Consider the following 22,246-nt stretch of genomic DNA (forward strand, 5'->3'; position numbering starts at 1 on the left):
AGAGGGCCAAGGTCCCCGCGAGTTTCTGCACCTCATGAAGGGCAAGGCCTGAATAACAGCGGCTCACCTCACCGCCCCCGAACCCCTCATAGGCCCTTTGTCACAGTAGATGCAGGGGGCTAAAAGAGCAAAGCCTCTGGAGATTTGTAAACTTTGTAATTATTCCAGTATTCACTGCGGGGACATTCAAGTGAGGGAAAAGAAATTTTGTCTGTCTCAGAGCAGAGTGCATGTAACAATCATCCTTAAAAAGCTAAAATTGTATAGGTATATCCACTTGAGATCATTATAAACAAATATGTATCTGTGGGGAGAAAAATATTTGTGAAAATGAAATTGCATCCATAAGAAAAAAGCATGGAGAATTGCACAGAGACATAAGCAAAACTGAGAACATAGTCATATACAGCACAAGGAAAGATACCAGCACAAGTGCTGAGAGGAGGAGAAGAGACAAGTAGCTTAGCATTTGGTTATGGCCTAAGGGACAAACTTCACTGAAGATGAAGACACCGAATAGTTAATAAAGCTTCTGAACTGTTTCCAATTCTCAGACAAGGAAGCAATAGTTCTGCTCTTATCAGCAATTGCTCTTTCATATTTGTGTACCAAGCTAGCTTTATTAAATTATTCAGCAAGGGTCAAATGCGATGTGTCTTCCTAGTTTTATTATGATTTTTATGACATTGCCTGAGTAGTTGAATAATAAACAGTGCATGACAAAATGCTACAGTGCCTGAGATATCCACAGGCACTCCAGATTACGACCTCTACAGTCATCAATTCTGAGGTAATATAAGTACATAAAATGAAGATTTAAGCTATATGTGAGCACTACTACGTGTCGCTTGTGGAAGCACGACAGCAAAACAGAACCAAGCTCCAGCACTATATATATATACTGATTTTGAAGCCTGCTTGTATGATAAATAGTTTGTAAGTTTTAGAACCTGTCCCATGCTGACTAATAATCTCATTAGCTGAAGTCTTCAGCTCCCTATGACTGATGAGAGCTTCCCAGCCTGTGATGAGCTGCCCAAAAATGCTGGGACAGAATAGGTAGCAAAAATCTGACAGACCAAAGTGCCCATTACCTACAATGACTGCAGAAGGAGATTGCAATTTTGATTATTTTACAATAGACAAAGATTGGGAACAGATTCAAATCAACTCGTGTGATTAACCCTATAACTCCATATAAATACATGCACTGAATTATAAGTACAGAATAAAGGAAAAGATGCACAAAACTTTTTCAGCAGTGGCTAATGAGAATTGCAATGTCAAATCCTTAATCTAAATGAAATACATATCTAATATTAATTGAACAAAAATTTAGCAATTTAGTGTAGTTATTTGTGTCATTCCAGATTATTTTTGTCTGGCTCTAGGCAACATCTAGATGTTATTGGAAAAGCCAAAATAAATTAAAAATGGGATCTTCTAATCAGGATACAGGTATTCTTACAATTATTAAGTGAGCAACTGAACAATACAAAGAGGTTTATGAATTCAAGCTGTTCCTGATTTCTGATGGTCTCATTGATATTGCCTCAATTTTATTTCTTGTTATTTTATACAGACATACCTTTTAGTAATCCACTTCATAGACATTAAGGTCATAAGACTTTATGGATAGAAAACATTGAAAACTTTCATGGCTACTAATGCAGAAAAAAACTTTTGCTTTACATGTTAGCAGTAACTGACCGCACTCTGACAAAAAGGAATACATTTCTTGTATTTGAGAATATATTGCAGAATTCATATATAACAAAAAAAAAAAATGCATCCTTTAATCTGCCACGCTTTTGAGAAAATGTAAATATATCTTTGCTATAAATCATGGGCAGCCTTTGATAATTCGGGGGTGATTTTGGTGTTTCCAAACTTAAGAAAATTTGTATTTTTCATTAAGTTTGCAACTCTACATTACAGATTGCCAGATTTTTAAAGTTTGAATTTCCACTGACTTTAACGTAAGGACAGAGATCCCGTTTAACCAGCTGCTATAGTCAGTGAGAATATGAGGCTTGGATAGACATTTTGTGCCTTTCAAAACAGCTATAGAAAAGAGTTCAACAGCATTTGTCATATGGGCAGACAAGATCTTTGCAGCAATATTGAGTAGAAGACTATGTGATTATTGGAGAGGAAAGTTTATTCATAGATTATGTTTTAATGGGATACACTGAGTTATCCAGGGAAAACAGAAGGGAAATGGCATCCATTAAAAAATAATTATTTTCCCTCATTCATTTAATTTTATGCATGCTCAAATAAAGGAATTGTAACATATACCAATATAAATATATGCCAAAATGCATATACTGGATATTTTGATGGGAGTAGAAGTTACTTTTTGTAAAAGAAGGAAGATTTAAAAACAAAACATAAATTAAAAATCAGGATTGTGCCATAGTTAATACATATTTTTTCATCAAAGCTTGTCTCTCAAAAGTTCCCAAGTCCTAAATCTATGACATCAGACAGTTGGTTTAAGCAGCTGTTGTTATTTATTTCCATCTCATAGAACATGCACCACCACCCCGCCCAAAAAATAAGTCGGGGGAGGAGGCAGGGTCGCAAGATCCAACTTTTTTGCACTCATCAGTGAGTAGGTTTTGGACTCAATTGCTACAGCACATTCCTCTAATCTATTCTGTGGCATTTATGTCAAATGCAATATCCACAGCAGTCTCATTCCCTTTTGACTTTCTGAGCATTCAGGATTCATATTCCAGAAACATATGTAGTTCCCAAAAACTTCTTCAGCCTTGACAGTGATAACAAGAAGGAATCAGCAGTACCCCAAGTAATCCTTACAGCTCTGTCAGCAATTCCTGTGGCACATCATAAATCAGGAACCTGCTTAGTCCCTCTGCCCCCAGTTCCTCACTTCCTCTGACAGAGCTCATGCCAGGTCTCTGCTTGTACAACTTGCCTGCAAGAGGACTGGTGATTTTCTCATGTCTTGTTTCCAGGCTCACCAGCTCTGCACTGGTATCTCATGCAAGGAAGATCTTGGGAGACATTTAAAACCGAGGACTGAGACAGCCAAAATGCCTGCTGCCTAGCTTCAGGTCCAGAAAGCACCTCACCAGCAGCTCTGTGTGGTAGAGGGAGAAATCACAGCTCTGTCCCACCCCCCACAGCTGCTGGAATAGAAGGTGACAGATGGAAAAGGTGGTGTTACAATGATCCTGCATGTATATCTGCAACAAAGGTACACCCTTTTGGGGAAGGAACAATCACACAGCCTTCAGCCAGTTCCAAACTGTGCAGGCTAGTTTTTATCCTGTGCTTTATGACAAATGTATTGCAAGTGGGGAAAAAGGGCTTGTTGGAGCTTTTTATCAAACAAACCTAGGACACTGCAAATGTCAATGCTCAAGTACTCAGACAAGAGAAGAGAGATGAATACTGAAAACAATAACAACAAAAAAATGAGCTGTTTAGAGCAGGGAAGTAGGTATTAATAAGATACTTAAATTGTAATTGTCACAAAAATTTAAAGTATATCAGATTAACATAAAACAAAAAAAAATCCCCTTTTCTCATTTTTCAGCATTTTTAATGTTCTCTTTTCTAAAGTTTATTCCTTCCTTTTCCAACAGAAAAGAGCGCTAGGTTAAAAAAAATAATAATAAAATAAATGAGTACATAAATAGGCTCCAAAAAAATTCAAGGTTGTTACTTTCCTCACAAAATAGTGAGGAAATTTCATGTCCACCAAGTTTCAAACACCGGTGTGCCACTGAAGCACGTCCTATTTGTCCTATATGGTCTTTCCCCATGGTTCATTCTGCTTGTGCCAAGTTAGCCATGTGAACAAATTATTGAGGCTTTTAAGGGGGAAAAAGTCACCACAGAAACTGCACATAACTGATTACAAAGTTCTGGCGTTGTGTGAAACCACCCTGGCTGACCTCCTTGTGCTGGGTTTAAGTCTTTCAAATGCACAGCAAAGGCACGAGGCTGTTGTTGTTGTTGGGAAGATGTACAGTACCGGTAGCACTTCAAAATATCATAGCTCATTAACAAACCCAGACCGCTGAGTGGTATAGGAGCAGCACCTGGCACAGAGGCTGCCCAAGGCTACTGCAGCTCTGGGATGCATGCAGAAGACACTTACATAAGGAATACAGCTTTAAGTTGAAGATAACATGGTTTATTTCTTCATGGTATTCAGATTAAAATGAATCGATGTATTTAGCACAATACTACATTTTAGGACAAAATCATCAGTGCTTTGCAAGTCTTCATAACTGTTTATTCATTATAAATAGTAAATATTTACTGAACTTTTTACATGAAAGACGTTTTTTTTCTTGTTGTTTTTTTATTTTTTACAACACATGTTGTTGGTAGAGGCTGCAACACAAAGATATCTCATTTTTCCCTCACCCTTAAGACCAATGTGTGAACTAACCTCTGTACTGAACCTAGTCTAATGCACTACTTCATAGTCCTTAACACTAAAAGGAATGTATTTGTGTTCTGCCTCCCTCTTTGTCCCAAGAATAGAGAGAAATAAATAACACCGCCTTCCATCTTCCTGTTCCTCTCAACATCACAAAACACAAATTTATTGACATTCTAAAATGTCACAATGCAAACTTATTGTAAACCTTGGTTCCTATAATTATTTTCTATATTGGATATCACTGTATAATTTAAACAAATGTGTCATATACAGGTCCATCTCTGTTAATGTCCTGTACATCACTAAAAAATGTAAACGTAATAATTTTTTCTTATTGTTTCCTGAAAATGACGTTTAAATCATGATTAGCAAGCTGGATTTTAGTTGTCCAGCACACTGCAACATTTCTGTACTTTTTCATCAGGAATTATGCACTGCAAAAATAAAAGTACCTGCAAAAATATAGTTCTGATTCTATCTATATGACTTTGGATGATCCCAAAGTTTTTGTGAGGTACACAGTATTGCACATTGCTAGGCAGTTGTGAAAAATCAGTCACGTTGTTGGTTTTCTTCCTCTGTGTTTGTTCGAAAAGGTACAATGGACTAGGAAAACTCCACATAAAAAGGTAAAGTGTGTTTTTCATGTTACACAAGATCTTGTCTCTTGGTAAAGTAAAACTTGCAAGTTACATTTATTGACAACATGATTACAAAAGCATGGTAAGATAACCTGTAGGTTGCTCTGGAAGTCTTCTGCACTTATCCTAGCTTCCTATGGACTCTGATATTTCCTCTTGATGACAATTTCCAGCGTGTAAAATGAAAGAGGTTCTGCTGCCCATGCTTCAGAAACTGGGCAGCTTTAAAGTTAGACTAAAGTCAGCACTGGATGTCAGATGAGTCAGAGTATGCAGAGATCAACTGCTAAATTTCAAAATGTTCCATTTGTCCCAATCAAAGCACATTAATTTCAAAAACAAAAAACGGAATGTTTTGGCAGGCAGCGATATTAAATACTGCTCTGTTTTGTATACCCATTCATAATGAACCATGTCGCATTTATTTATTCATTATTGCTTTTGGCCTTTGTCTTCTGTATAGCTTTGTCCAGCCTTCAAAAGTCTACTAAAAGCTATGACTGGAGAGAACATAACAAGCCTGCTCCTCTCATTGGGATTGCCCCAGTTTAGACTGCAGTGTGTTGAGAAGATCCCTGGTATCCAAGCACTGGAGTGAGACCGGAAAACAACACCAGCTTTAACTTGAAGTGGACAGTTCATTTATGCAATATCTGGCTTCAGATAATGAAAGGCACCTGCAAAAAAAAAAAACAAAAGAAGCTTTTTAAGTCATGCTGTGACAACCTCACAGCATGGGGGCCATGCCAACTACAGATCAACATTGTCATATTTAATACTGATATATCAAAGGAAAGGGACTAATATTTTTATTCCTAGGACAAGTTTGACAAAACTCTATGTATCTAAGATTATATACTGTAATGATTCTTGAGCTGACCTCATTAAGAACATGTGTTTCTAATAATGGAATGCCAGTGGTTATTTCATTTTGGACAACCCTTATGTTTTACCTAATGGCAATCAGGTTTCATGTCTCAACAATTAATAACATCAAGATGTTGTTGACATCACTTAAGAAAATAATTATGCAGCAGAAATCTTGCTTGAACAATCAGCTGTCTCACCAGTGCTCTCTGCTCAGCTTTGGAGAGAAGTAGCAGTCAGCCATTAGGATCTATTCTCATGATTTTCTTTGTTCCAGACAGAAAATACAGACCATTGATAAACAGCTGCCGCACTTCACTGTGCAAATGTCCCAGTACTCACTTTGTCCATATTGTCCGTACTGGTAGCCTGTGACAGGGTCCATGCTGTAACCTGTGGTGCTGTAGGTCGGTGGGCAGTAGGACTGGGATGTAGGCAGGCTGTCTAAACTCTTCATGTGCTCTAGCCGCTGACTGCAGCTGGCTGAGACCGTGGTGGTGGGCTCCAGGCCCCCAGTCAAAGGGGACAGGGCATAATCAGTTTGAGGCTGGTGGGGCACACCACCATGGTTAGTCAAGAGTCCCATTACCTAAAATTAAAAATAGAATAATAGAGTTAAAATACATGGGAAACTGTATTGCATATAGAGCCACAGGAGCCCTCAAGCCTGACATTAGATTTCCTAAAATAGGTAGACTTGGTATTCAATCTATGCTTTAATACGAAGAGAAGAAGATGATATGTAATCCATCAAAAATAAAAACTGATGTTTAGCAACCCATAAAAAGCAATACCAAGGCTCAGAAGGAAAAGTAATTTCAAAACCTATTATGATTTTTGAGTGCCTGATCCTATGCCCCTGCAGATGTTTATTCCTTAAGGACTCAATTATAAGAGAATAAGAAACAGGTAGTGGCTCTTTAGCCATGTTGCTCTTCATGGTCTACCAACACAGAAAAGCTAGGAGAAAGTTTACACTTTTTTTTTTCTTAAGATCAGCAGTCACTAAAATGAAATTAATTTGGAGTGGATCACAGCAACACCATTGACAGAAGTAATAAAGAATCCCAGCACAAAGAAGAACATGAGTATGTGGGGAACAGGCAGAGCAGCCCTAACTCCTGCTGCTGGGTGCACAGTGTGCTGGTCTGAAGAAATGAATGTGAAAAAACACTGGTCATAATGCCACTTCTCAATTTAATAATCTGAGTTAGAGAGGACATCAGAAAGGGTATGGCTTTCCAGACTGGCTTCAAGTCAACTTTGACTCCCTTAATAAGCTGCCCATACACAAACAGTTACAAAATCAACAACAGTGTTGAGATTAGTTGACAAAAGATTTCAGGAAATTATATAATTGTCTCTACAAAAGCCCAGCCCTCTAGGCTGTGATTTCCAGTAGAAGACCACAAAAAAATTCAAAAGCACCTGTGCTTTTGAACAGGAGTGAGGGAAGCTACTCCCTTGTAAATTCTTGATTTACAAAGATGAACTTACACTACAGGATTTGTATTTCCATTCCCAGCACAACTCTACGAAACATTTTGAAAATAAGCACTATTGAGAGAATAGCTTGCTTTTGTTGGAATAAATTGCACTTCAAAGTCCAAGAAACAGTCTGCAGGTTAAAACTGAGGGTACATCTTCTGCCAAAACAGCATATTTTGATAATTTTCACGTTGTTCTTCCTCCAAAAAAGGCATTACAAATATGTGATATATGCTTTTTGATAAGCATTTTGCTTTACTGCACTTCTTAACATAACCTACAAAAATTATTAAAACTGCAGTTTATTTTGTAAAGAATAAATCCATGGTAATATGAACATGTCTGGTTCCTAAAGTTCTGGTGCCCCTTCTTGAACTGTATTTATTTTACATCACAAAAGAAGAGGGATTATTGTTGTAAGGAACTCATCGTCCCAGGTCTGCAAACTCTGAATTCTGTTTGTTTTTAATAAATAAGTGAAACAAGCCCAAGGGTTCGTAACTTAAGTAGGAAGGAAGACAAATCCAGGTCTTGTAAGACCTGTCTGATAAGGAAAAGAACAAGAGGCATAAGCAGAGTACTTCAAAAAGTGACACCCAGCTGCCTGCATCAAAAACATAAAACATTTCTGCATCAGATATACTCAGGACATCTCACTGAGACAAAAAAAGTTCTCAGAAAAGTTCAATTCTACTTATAGCAGCAGAGTTTTCACTTAAGTTCCACTCATCAGAAAATGTGAGTCTAACTCAAGGTATTTTCTGGAAGTTTCACAAATTGTAATATTCATCCAAAAAATAGTTTTAAAGTATATCCACAGATTTCATTTAGATACTGAAATCCTTTCACTTAAGTTAAAAACACAAATGAAGAATTTAGATTCAGATTATAAGGTATTTTATATTTAATTCAAATCACCTTTTCAATGAATAAAGCCTATTAAAAGAATCTGAGATTAATATAAAGCAATTTAAAAAGTCCTTGTAACTGCTATAGATTAAAAAATCATCTTACTAGAATGACAGTCTGAATGGTATTTTGTCCCAAACAACTCTAAACACTGAAACAACTGGCCTCTCAACTTTTTCTCCTCAAAACTGGATCCTGAAAAGTATTAAATTTTTTAAAGATTGCTTTAGTAAGTTTTGCTATTTTAGGAACTACAAATGTTTTTCTTGTATTTTTGGAAAATAATATGATCCTGAAAATCTAGCACGTTTAATGAACTGACATTGCATCAGCAGGATATAATATTAAATATATTATAACCCAAATGAACACAAATTATATTAATCTTCATCCTTTAAAATTAGAGGTTACAGACTTAAAAGAATAGAAAAATCCGCACAAATATATAACATAACTTAAACACACTAAAAATTACTGATTTTAAAAATATTTACATTGGCACAAGTATCATGGTTTTGACTACAGTTGAATACACACATGGTTTATCAGGAATCTGAAATGAGTGCACAACCCTTTCCATTCCTGTACAGCACCTATGCGATCCCAATGTTTACAGGATTTTACCACGTTCCGTTCCAAATTCAAGAGCAGGGAGAACAACCTGGGCTTGTGTTGCCTCACAGCCCCGCTGGAGCCCTGATGCCAGCCTTCTCTGCACGCGAACTCTCACATCACACACCGTCTCTACCACGAGTTTTATGACAGATTGCTAAGTTGGGCAAACAGCTGTTTTACCAACTACATACTCCAAGTAGCTAAACTCTTTTTCTGCTTAATATTTCCCATAGAATAGAGCCCAAGATAATATCATTGGGACTTTGACAGCAAAAACAATGAGCCTAAAATCTTTGGGACTGGAATTTATTTTAAAATTAGAGATTACCCTTGAAATCTAAATGTGGATCCAGACCTGGTCTCAAAATACACTCAAAGTTTGGTAGCATCTATATTTGGAGAGGGATTTGTTTTCTCTGACAAATTAGAATTAGCACTTGATGAGATCTAATTTTTTAAAAATTATTCAGATAACAATACAAGTCTTTAGGTATCTTTTATTAAGAGCATATGCACCTAATAGACACTTTGGAGCAGAACTGACACAGTTCCCTGTCTTTGTGGTGGAGAAAACTGAAGCAACGATCTTCTCAGAAATATCTTCTTCAGAAGCCTTAGGAATCATCCTGCAGTTGATTAGTATCTAAATAATTAGATTTTTGGTTATGTCTGTTTTGAAAGCTATAAGGGAAGTAGCCGCAGGGTGGAAGTCTTTTGCATGGTATGTGCCATGACCTTATCACCCATACACGGAGTTACAGGAAGGGCATGGCTGACTTTCACCTAATCAATTAGACAGCCATTAATGGGCCACGTCTGCGAGATACTCAGCACCCTCAGCTTAGTAGCATACAAGAGACGTGAAGATCTGCGTTTTGCAGCTCAGATCTTCTACTAGAATGAAACGGTACACTTCTAAATAAGTAAATAGATTTGAGTCTTCATTAATTATTAAGAAATATTTACTCAGTCCACATGCCAGCCAAATTACTGGAAAATATGTACTTCCCTCTGAATTAATTTGGGAAAACTGAAGTGGTAATTGTCACCCACACTGAGCTGGATCCCAAAGAAGTTAAAAGAAGAAAAACAAAAGGCTGATCTAACACCTAGAACTAAATGCTGCTGTAGCTATTCAATTTATTTTAGAAAATATTTTATAAATAAAAAATAAAAATAAATCAGGCTGTAAGGTTTAGAAATGTTGGTGTATAGCCTTTGGGTTTATACAATAAAAGACACTATATACAATTAATAAAATAATTATATTCTATTAGAAAATGAAGGTGCATTTAGAAATATCAAAAAGAACACAGTGAACGGCAACTATCAAACTCTGCAGAGATGTTTTCAGAGAGCGCATCCCAAACAATCCAAAATATTCGTTAGAATAAATCTTTAGCTGTGGGGTCAACACAGCATCACTAGATGAGGTTATGATCCAGAAAGAGGAAGAGAAATTGAATGATGAAAGCCTTGAAAACCATGTACGCAACATCTGGTCCATTATCAGCTATTAGAAAATACTTCTATTATCAACAAAATAAAGTCCATTAAACTGAGAAAAGGCTTATTCCATTTAAATGAAACATTATGCCTGTTAATGTGGTTGGTATTTTAGGATGTAGGACCTACCATAGGCACAATAAAATTCTCATATGTTTTAATTCATTTACGCATGCCTGCATTTAATATGCTTTGTGACCATGTCTGCAATTAATATGATTTATGAGAAAAGAACATGTGCAATATTTTTTTGGGTACAGTGATACATTTTTCCCCCTCCTGTGAATGAAAGATTTAATGAAACAGCTCAAGGAAAATTGTTGGCAGTTAACGTATTAAGTTGAACTGACAGAATCATGAGTAAACTTTAGTGGAGTTAATGATATCCTCTTATCTGACCCTGACACATTTGCAGCATGTAATTTACAGAAGCTCTGTCCAGGGAATCTTGACAAATGCTCCTAACGATGTCAGGGCAATGTTCCATTCTAATGTAAAACAGATGTGGGTCAGATACCCTCATTCATCACAAACAGTGAAAATTTCAAACTCCTTCTGAGATGAATGGCATTACCTGCTGTTAACTCTTTTCACTGTAGAAAAGTCTCTCAAAAACAAAATATTGCACTGTAAAACACAAAAGTAATTGTCCTAATGCACTAGAATGACAGATTTTAGAAGATTAAATTAGATTAATTAGCTACATGGACCTATACCTATAAGGTCCTAGAACTACGTTGCTATTTCTTAAATATGAATATTTCTGCTTTTATATATGAAGAGACCCAAGAGATTTATTTTTATTTTTTTTTTCCCAGTGGCAAGCACTGGGAACCAAATAGCTGGTTAATGTAAATTGGAGCAAATACACTGACTTTGAACATTCAACAATCTGACCTTCTGCATAATCAAATCAAATGAGGCCTCTCAGTGATCTCACACCACTAAGACGTCAGTGGTAGCTACACTGAAATTAGAGAAGGTGCAGCGGTGTACAGTTAGGACAACTGAGAGGATAACTTGATCCTTCAAGAATTGTATTTTTATCTACAGGAGATTACTGATGTCCACAACATTACCACAGTCTGCCACTAAATCAGTGCCTTTTTTCAGTCACTGAATCATGGAATCACAGGACTAGGTAACGCTATCAAAATAATTAAAAGAGAAAGGAATTCTCTAGAATTAGAAATGGAAAAGCTTCAAAAACATCAAGAAGACTGAAAAGGCAAAACAGAAGGCCCAAAGATGAACATATACTCCTTTTTTAATATATTATTTATATATAATACATAAAATGTATTTAAATATTTATGTTTTAAATATATATATATATTAAGCATCTCAAAACTGTTAGGCAGTCTCGGGTATTGTAGGTATTGGCTTGTGAGTTTAAATGCTTAAATATGGCAGTATTACTTACAACAGTTCATAGCAAGCCTAAATTTGGGGTTATGTTGCCCTTTCCCCATGAACTCTTCTCCCACCTTCTTCTCAACCCAAAACACAAAAGGAGGATTCCAGCCATCACAAAAAAGCTAGAGACAGCTGGACTCTCACACACCGCCCCTTCACAACTGGGGTACATGGTATTGTTCTCTCTGAAAGTCAAACAAACAATAAACAACCTTTTTTTTTTTTTTTTTTAAACACTACTCAATTTTGTTGCTGGCAGAAGGCCTGGTGATGTGATCTGTGAGGCTTTTACGGGAGGATTCTCACTGAACTCAACGTTTGGCCTTTATCAGCTACACCTGCATGGTTGGATCTACCAACAGTAAGTTGCCACAAACTCCTAGCCAATTAGTTAAAAGAAATGTCATCTATAAATGTGGAAAAGATGGCGGACAAGTACCACTGAAGTAATCCAGCCTGTAAGGAAGGGCTTATTCATAAGGCTTTCAATAATGCCTAATGCCAGGCTAATCATTGCCGGGGACAAACGTGCACCTATTTTGCCAACTGGACCAGGGTAAGCCTCTTTGCATTCTGACTCAGCATTCAGTCTTCCTTTTATAAAACCAAATCAATTTATAAAATTATGACTGCTACTGATATCCTGGCAAAAATCAATGAAAAAATTAAAGCAATTCTCTCGTGAGTCGTAGGAAATTTTGAAGCAAATTGAGTCCTGTGCATTTACAGACAGAGGCATCACTTTCTAGAATAACTTTGCTATGGATGAAATTTTGCTCTTTCTGATTCTGCCACAATATATGCTTTTCACTCAATCACACTGTGGTATTCTTAGTCTCTTCCTTTGGAAATCTAAAACACAGAGCATAAGTAGTTACTTAAGTAAGCCATCTGTGATTATTCATGACAAAACCCTCATTCACGTACCAGCCATTAATTGAATAAATATGCAAGTATTTAGATTCCTGTTGATATTTCCATTTTGTAAATTCATTAAAAAATTAAAAGTTCAGTGCATGCCAGTCACATACTATATGAAGAGCTGACTCATAATTTCACTTAAGTGGTTTAAATTTAACATCTATGTGTAGCAAAAGCAAAAAAGTAGTTTTAAGGGCTGCAGTGTAGTTGAATATTTGTCCTATGTATATTCTAAATGATACAAATTATTGTGAAAACAGATAAGTCCGTTTTGTCGGAATTCTAAAACTTTCAATATCACATTGTACAGACTGATTTTTCTGTTTCTTGTGATGTCTGTTAATTAATTTATTTTTTAAAGTCATACATGAAATTACCGCAAATACTTGTTCACAAATTTAAAAATATGACATTCCAGCAACTGTACTTCATGGTAAAAAAAATTGTTTGTGTTTTAAACTCTCACATAAATAAAAATAAATTAGAAAAATTGGGAGCTGTTGGGTTGGAGAAAGCTCAGGTTTTGTTTTTGAAATAAATTTTCATCTGAACAATTTTTGTCATGAAACAGCATCCAGACCTAGCAACAGGCATTCAGAACCATAGACTATTTCAAAATATATAAATTTAACAGCAGTCAAGGCTTCTGGATAAGTGGTATCTTCTCATAATGCCAAAATGAAACGACTTAAGAAGGAGAAATTCAAACACAATTAAAAATTTGCTATACTATTGTTTGAGGGCTGTAACATGATAAAAAGGGATTTAAAAAAAAAGTCACAACACTTATGTTTTATATATATTTTGTTATTTTACTCTTACATTTTTGTATTCAAGTGAACTATAGTTTAAATATTTTAAATATTTGTTCTTATGAAATTACAGTACAATTGGCTAGAATTTCCAGCAAAGCCCAGAGCTTTTTTTAATATTTCCATATAAGATTTCTGAGCTGTAAGAGCAGACCTGTTTTTGGAGGCTGAATCCTGCCCCAGAAAAATTTCTGACACGGTGAGGGTGAAGGTGGGAAGAGGACAAGGGAGATAAGTTAAGGTGGACATTGAAAATGTAAGATCACCAGTTTATTGTTGTAGTTATACTAATATAGAGAGATTACATATATAATAGATACATTAATGTATATATTATACTTACATATTATATAATCAATATATAAAGACTTAATATATACCATATTGATACCTGTTATATACTATATAATTATGATATTATGTATTAATAATCATGATAATTTACAAAACCATGTTATTATGTTTGCAAGGTAACAATTATGAAACTATTGTATCCCATGTATTTGTATCACACTCCAGAAACAGAAATAATCAATTAACTTTTGTACCTCATTCTCCCCTCTTTTTTTTTTATTTTTTTTTTATTTAAAAGAAAAGAAAAAAAAAGGAAAGAAAGAAAATGAGCTCATTAAGATCATATCATGTGAATTAACTTTCTTCCTTACAAAGAAATCCCTGACCTCTGTCTCATGTTCTTGGCCATTAAGTAAAGAACTCTCAAAGTCAAGACCTCAGTTACAAACGTCATGAGCTTCTGACTGGTGTGGGACTTAGATTCAAATGAAATGTTTTCTATGGACAACCAGTTGGATACTAATTAGAAGGTACTGGAAAGAACATAATAAGAAATTAATAGTTGCATTTTTTCTTCCTGTCTCTGTTAATGGGGAAATGCAAGGTTTTAGCCACTGGTTCCAGTGTTCCCTTAAAAACAGAGTTTCCAAGACAATATGAACATATTTAACTGATTTGACAGCTGCCATCAGATCCATACTTCAGCTTAATGAAAACCAAGTGCTCTCAAAGACTTAAGAGAAGCCAATTACTTAAGATCTATCTCACCAAGAAGAGTTACAGGTTAATTCTTAAACTCAGGCAGTGAAATGTTTTGACAGTAGAAGAAAGAAACCTTGAAACAGCTGGTATTTTTACTACTGTTCACAAAAAAAGTTTGGAATTTTCTTATCAAGATTGTTCCTGAGCTCCAGGTAATTACATGAGAACTGCAAAGTATTTTCAAGACTGTTATGATACTCTGTGCAAGCATTCAACATGCAGTCCACTTCCCATTTTGAAAATACAACCTCTAAAGCTACTAGTTTGACTCAGTCAGGGAGGAAGACACTAAGGGAGAGGAAAAAGGACTCAGAAGTTTTCTAGAGGGCAAGGAGGAAAAAAAAAACAGCCTGATGTCCCTCAGGATACAGGTTGCATGCATTCATTCTTTTTTCATGAAAAAAAATAACAATGAAGCAGTATTTAAGCCCGGGCATCCTATAGGTTAAATGCAGGAAGCAAGTGGCTATCCTATAGGTTAAATACAGGAGGCAAGTGTCCTCACTGGCAGCAAGGTGAGTACAGTATTGCTGCTCAATCTGAACCCAAGAGCAGTCTGAAATAGCACCCTTCAAAACCTGCAAACTGTCTGAACCGCACGGTGTAGGGCAAACTGTGCTACTTTGACGTTAATAAAAAGCACATGACAAGGTCAAGGGTTGTCCGTGTACACTGGAAAAGACCTTTTCCTTATCTTAAATGAAGCAGTTCAAAATATTGAAATCCTGTCTTAAAAACAATCTGCTCTCTAGGAAGACCATACACCTACAGCACTCGCAAGACCAATGTTCTGGTAGCCCGTCTTCTGCTTTACAGCCAAAGAACTGGGGGTGATTGCTAATGCCACGATCACAAAGTGACATAGCAGTTCAGAGGCACGCTTAAGTCCTGCACACACACATTAACAGAGAGATATGCTATTCCCTAACAATTTTGAGTTAACAAATTTTTGTTAAAAAAAATGCACTGTGCAACTGAAGCCTAATTTGAAAAGGAAATACAATATTCCCATAAATGTATGCATGAAAGCCAAGAAGCTGCATAATAGGCATAGAAAACACAAAAAATATGCAATTTACATATATTACACACTAATAATCTCCGTTCTGACGTTATACTTAAAGAGCTCTGGCTGAGATGGAGTGCTTGTGGTTTGGTTGCTTTTTCATCAAATACAAACAAGGACGCTCCTGGATATCAGCTCCCCGAGACATCCATCACTGTCTCATTCCTGCAAAAGGCAACCCTCTGCAGGTCTGAGAGACAGGGGTTCTCACCACAGCCAGGTAGTAATGAGCAAACCAGATGAACAAGGAGGATCATCCGTCATCTGGAGGGGATCTGCAGGTCTTGTCTTGATGTTAAAAAGGGTTGAATGTTAACAAGATGCGACTCTTCCTATTCTATCATTCATATAAACAAGAACATTGTATTTCCCAACAACCTATCAGCCAGCAAAACAGGTACCTTAAGGAGAATTCTGCTTATTAAAACTGACCGAGACAGTCCTCTGCCTTCCAAGTTCATGGCTAACATGATAAAAATAAAGTTATAGCACCCTAGTCATTTCCCCTTTTCCTCTGTGCTTCACCCAGTGCTTGCCTTAAACAGCACATTTGTCCACCAGCCCCAAGAACAAAGATAGAAAGAGAACATCCTGAACAGTAAATATAGCATCCCCCAGCGCATGTCAGCCCTCATTTAGAATAAACTGAAGTCAAAGAGGAAGAGGAGTTTTGTGTCTGGCAAGACTATGATCCTGTGAATATTAGATTTTGGTCTGCATATTCGGAGGATTTTTTTAATCGCAAAAGACTATTTGGGCTTCAGACAAAGCCCCAGGTCACCGTAAATTCAGCTTTAAACACAGTATATCCCGTGCTCGTCTGAGAGAGACATCGATGGGTGGAAACATTATGCTAATTGCTCACACACCCAGATTTATTGTGGTCAAAAATCCACCAGCTAGTAAAAAGACTCTTTTTCCCTCTCATCTAAATTCCACACACACACACAGGGCACTGCAACATGGCCACTCGGCAAGAGAATTCCTGTTTTTCTCTTAATAAGATCCCCAGCACAGAACTGGGTTAGACTTTCTGGGTACACTGGCCTCCCATCTTGGTCAGCACCTGGACACCTGCTGCACGCAGGGTCCCGAAGAAGCCTGACCTTCTGGGACCAAACCCCCAAGTGAAGCAGCATTTCATACCCAGAAGCGCAGCACATACGTGACGCCAATGTTTTAGGCTCGTCGTTCAGGCATAAAGCACAATTGTTTCTCTAGAGTCCCACAGTTTGTTTCACATTATGTACATAGTTCACCCAAGGAAGAGGACAGAAATAGTCGCAGAAGCACAAAGCCTAGGAATGTCATTTAACACCGAGGCATCTCAGTCTTTGTTTAGGCCCCAAAACTGTTTCAGAGGAGCTGTTGGTAAGACTGCATGAGTATTTCAGGGTGTTTTTTTTTTCAGTTTGTTTGCTCTGTTGGGTGATGGAAAGATCTTTATCAGCCAGTCAGGTTCATCATTCAGTTGACAAAAAGCTGCTCAACATCTAAACGGATATAACTAATCTCTTGTGTACTTTCAGTGATGAACATGACATTAGTTTTTGAGTGATCAGCTTCCTCCTACACTTGTTGGTAAAGGTGCAGGATAAGGCCAGCAGCATTAAACACTGGGGAAGAAAAACATTTCAAATGCCTAAGAACATTTTTTAAAAATAATAATTAAAAAAAAATAACAAAAACACAACAACAACAAAGAAGTTTCATAGCTTAAAGACAGGGCTGGGCGTAAAGAAGCCCAGCAACTGATTAAAGAAGTCTAATCTGCTCTGGGATCTCCTTTTGATTATATCAAACCTCAAATCAGCAAGACGCGGGGTGGGGGTGGGGGGGGGGTGGAGGAAACCTGGCCTCACTTTTTTGTCCCACTTTCCCAGACATCACAAGATTTCTTTACTGTTGCGCTCAACTTCTGTGTCACAGACAATAAAAGCTTTGTGAAAGAAAAAAAGATCACATTTTCCATAGCCAGAACCAACATACATTTAAACTGACACTAACAACTACTTTTGATGGATTAACACTGAATCCCAGAAATACATTTAAGTCAAAATTGTGGAAGCCTTGCACACTATGAAACCGTCCATTAAAAAAAAAATTGAAGCAACTAGTATAATGCCTTGGCTTTTGTTGGAGATTGCATTTGGAAGTACATCCATTTGTTTTTCTGTTGGTATTTTTTTCCTGAGGTTTCAAGCCATAAAGTTTTGTACCCCACTCTATGCTATAGGAATCTGTGAAACTTAATTACATTTACTGTTACAAAAAAGGGTTTATGAACTTTTGCCTTTGGGCAAAAATGTTTATTTCATTGCCTTTGTTATTCATTCTTTTCAACTCCAGTGCCTTTGAACTTTTCAGCTGCACAGAGTTATCACCGTTGCACAGGAACCAGGAACTGTACTCCCGAGATGCAAACCACAAGTTGAAGAAAACGAAAGAGGCAAAGATATACGAGTCGTTATTTTGGCCACCCTTTGTGCCATTAAAATCTCATTTTCTGCCTATTAGAATGCCCTCTCCCTGCTTAGGCAGTGGTGATAGTCAGTGATTAGTGTGTAATTGAGTATAATTGTCTTTTCACTTTTCATTTGTGTCATTCTGAGCTTCTCTCTGTTTTTCTAACCACTGAGAGGAAAAAAGGGTAGAAAGAAGATAAAGCCGTTAAAACTCTCACTTTCAGCCCTGAAGAGATTCCTGATTGTAATTATAGATTACATCCTCTTTGCAACTTCTCAGAATTTACTGGACATCTCTTTCTGAGCACCTGGGCAAAGCTTTTGCTAATAAAATAAACTGCCATCTATTCAAGTTTAACTAATAACATCAGCTTCAGACAGATGCCACATGCAGGAAAATTTAACCAACCTTTTGACACTCAATTATCAAGGCAATTTATTAACATGATTTCCTAAAAAGAGCTCATGCAAATTAGAAAAACAATTATGGTATTCATGCATTTATATATTGCCAAAGAGCAGTAATACTCCTAATTTATGTATTTATAACTCGATTACAGCTCATCTCAATGTGTACTGTTCAGCCCGTGGAACTCCCCTAGTACAACCTGCCTGTGATTTCCCGCACCGTTCGGTAAAACCTCTGTGAGGTTATTTTAAAGAAATTTTATTCACACAAAAACTACAAGATCTACTTTCTGTACCTAGCCATGGATCTTCAGGAAGATAGCAGTACATTACCAATGCTTGACAACTGAATGTAAACACAAAGCCTGCATGATTACATTATAAATCACTTGAAATTAAATATAAGCTATGACTCTTGATTCAGTCAGTAGGAAGAAAAAAATAAAAAGAAGGAAACTAGCAAACTGAAATCATGTGGCTTGTATAAAGAATACATTATGGTTTAAATTTGGCAATTCATTATACTGTGGCCTGAGGGAATAGACTCTTTGGTTCTGGTATACAGCAAATCCTCTGTCTGAAAACACAGGACTGACCTGAGGTGAAAGGCCATTGCCAATGGCAGGGTTCATGGGATTTGAGGGCCCGGACGGAGGCACAAAGCTGTCTGTATAGCTGGAAAATCCATGCCTGGTGCTGGGTAGGCAATAGGCAGTGCTGCTCTCTGGATTCGAAGGGAGGCTGCTTTGGTGTACAGTGCTTGGAGGAAGAGGCTGAGGTCTATGGACTGTACTGCTTGGATCAGACACGGCTGGAAGCAAAAGAAACATGTTGATCATTTTCCTCCTTTTTTTTCCTGGCGTAATAAGTTCATTATGTGAAGCTCGACTTGATATAATTTCACCAGAACCTTCACGTAAGTACTGGTTAAATAGAATGTTAAGCCTTCAACGTTGTTGGATATTTAGCTGGCCAGTTAAATGACACAAAAATTCCATGAAATCACCATTATTAAATAGACTGTAAAAACCATAACAACAGACACAGGCATTTTTCAGACAATTCTTAGCAGGCACGTTGTTTACAATTGACATCACAAAATTATATATAATATATAAAAATAAATATATTTTATATGGTTTATATAGTTATATATAAGCAAGTAAAATATATATATACACAAAGGCAAAGCTTTGTTTGTTTGGAAGACAGGCTTTTTCCCTTCCTCATCGCAGCACAGAAATTCTGCCATGATTTATACTGAAACTAGCAATGGATGGGAGAAGTCCGGGGCTTTACAAAATTCCCCTAATTAGAACATAACCTGGCAACAACATCCACCAACAGTTAGCATACAATGCCTCACGGAGGCAGCAAAGAGAGTGCAGTAACAGTAATTTGTCTTATACAATCTCACCTGTAAGGTTTTTCCTTAAGAGCAGAATCTGGTATAACCTAGATTTAAAGCTCTGTTTTCCCCTTCTCTAATCCATCAGAATTCAAAGCATTTCTGGTAAGGTTAAGAAAGATTTTTACCATACTAAGACTTGCTACTATCTGATGCAAAATGATGGTCTGAAGAGCTGTTTATTTCCAACATCAGGTAACTACTCAGAGTACTTACAGAAGTTTCCAGTGCACCATCATCAAAAGCAATGAAGAGGACAGGACATGACACTCTCAGCAAAGGAGGCCAATGCAGCACAAGGGCAGGGAAACGTGCACATCACAGTACCAGCAGCGCTCCTCTGCTGTGCATGAGGCTATTATTTCCCTATAACTAGCACCCTTCATGTGTGACCATCTCTTTCTTGCAGCAAAACAAACACTAATCCTTACGTGTTTAAAACAGGCAGGCTCGCACGGTCATCACTGATTCAGACCCTAAAGTAGCCAACACCCTTTTTTCTATATTTGCCAAGAAAATGTTTCTGCTATAGATGAAGACAGGAAACCCCAAATAACACTATATTAACCAAGTACCTGTTTGCTACTGTACCTTGCGGTATGGAGGTGGGCTGGTAGGATGGCTCGGAGAGCTGGTATGTCGGCAAAGTTGGCATGGCACTGGGTGGAAATCCTCCTGGGATCAGATGGTTGAAAGCCATCAGTTGGTTGGCTCCTGCCTGTTTCCTCCATCTAGCACGACGGTTACTAAACCAGACCTACAAATGTTTTAATTAGGTACATTTGATATTTTGTACATTTAATAACAGTGCATCAGAAATAACAGTATCATATTTAAAACGTGTCTGAGAAGAGAGAGAGAGAGAAGATGCGCGCTGGGCACATCTGCCATCAGCTCAGAGCTCCTGGAGAAGAAAAGAGCCCTTGGCACAGACTTCCATGGTTTAGCAGACAGGATGCAGGAATCCCAAACCCCAGTTTCCTCTTTACTACAGCCTCCTGAGAAACAAGCTGACTAATGCTTCCAAGCTTTTGTGCTTTTAACAGCTATTAATCACTATCCTTATTGTGCCAGATTTAATGAGAAGGGGAAAAATGCCTATCCATTTGATCTAAGTGCCAGCCACTATTTGGTCTGGCTTGTATTGCGTTTATATTTAATTCACTGACAAGTCAGCAGCGTTCCTTGATGCACTGTCGGAAGGTGCTTGTATTTATTGTATATTAGGATGCTATATTGCCCTAATTATCAACAGAACTTTAAGCTTTTAATTTGAAAAATACAAGCTCTGTGTACAAAAAAAAAGAAAACAACAACAACAAAAAACACCACAGCCCTCCCAGCAAGTTTTCATGTACTCACATATGTACAAAACATCTCTTAACTTAACATTAACACTAGATCGGAATTTCAGTGCAAGATGAGTATTTCGAAACCACTTTGAAATCTGTTCTCAGGACATAGTATCAAACAGATGGGTTTTGGATTAGTGGAACATTTCAGCTATAATTCTGCTTTCTACCAACAAGTGATTCCTTCACATCATTCTCAGCTCATGTTTTAAGTTTTCCAATTCTTGGATGGCTCTTATTGCTTCCAAGAAAGGAAGAGGCAAGACTTCACAGATGCAGACAGAGTGATAGCTGCAGCATGTAGGTTAATAAATATTGGTATTAATAGTGATTACACATCACAAATCTGAAAGAAGGGCAGCCAGCCACAGCAAGAGCACCTGAAGCCAGCATGCATCAGCACTGCCCTGCTGCAGATTTAGAGCATCTTCTAGATTGCTGTGCAAGACTTTTTCCATGAGGTGGATCACTGCAAAAAGAAAGGTTGAGATAAGGGAGGCTACGCACATTTTGTAAAAAAGCAGACAGATTATTGCTCATAATTGTATACCCTGAAGCAGCTGCAACTGCTGGATACCATCAATTAGAAAAGATGCTAACTGTCAGTTAAGATCTCACAAGGTACATCTGCACAGCCCGTGGGCAGTCTACCCTGAAAGCCACTGAGGCACACAAGCTAATTAGCCACATGTAGACTTACCTGTAAAAATAAGCTAGGTCTCAGATCCATCACACTTCCAGCAAGCAGCCCACACTGGTTTATGAATCAGCCGTCACAGACCAGATTTCTAGGTGTAACATCACCTAGACCGTCTGTGACCCTTATGTAAGTGTGTAGAACATTCTGGACTACGCTCCTGGCTTCCCCATCACTTGCTGTTTCATAAGCA

General features: G+C 37.4%; 1 protein-coding gene across 9 annotated transcripts in view; it reads right to left on the reverse strand.

The window, feature by feature from the left end:
- Positions 1 to 3,703: 3,703 nt before the first annotated feature.
- Positions 3,704 to 22,246, reverse strand: part of PAX3 (paired box 3) — a 78,521-nt gene continuing 59,978 nt past the window's right edge. For 8 of the 9 annotated variants that reach the window (XM_080603734.1, XM_080603729.1, XM_080603730.1 and 5 more), the window contains 4 exons: positions 20,596 to 20,761; positions 19,193 to 19,407; positions 6,277 to 6,523; positions 3,704 to 5,744 (listed from right to left, as the gene is read on the reverse strand). In XM_080603734.1, the coding sequence (XP_080459860.1) occupies positions 5,710 to 5,744; positions 6,277 to 6,523; positions 19,193 to 19,407; positions 20,596 to 20,761 (663 nt within the window). In that variant the 3' untranslated portion in view covers positions 3,704 to 5,709. The remainder of the gene's footprint in view (positions 5,745 to 6,276; positions 6,524 to 19,192; positions 19,408 to 20,595; positions 20,762 to 22,246) is intronic. The other variant, XM_080603735.1, reaches the window with a different exon arrangement.

This window comes from Anser brachyrhynchus (genome assembly GCF_964034855.1).
Source record: "Anser brachyrhynchus genome assembly, chromosome: 9".
NCBI lineage: Eukaryota > Metazoa > Chordata > Aves > Anseriformes > Anatidae > Anser > Anser brachyrhynchus.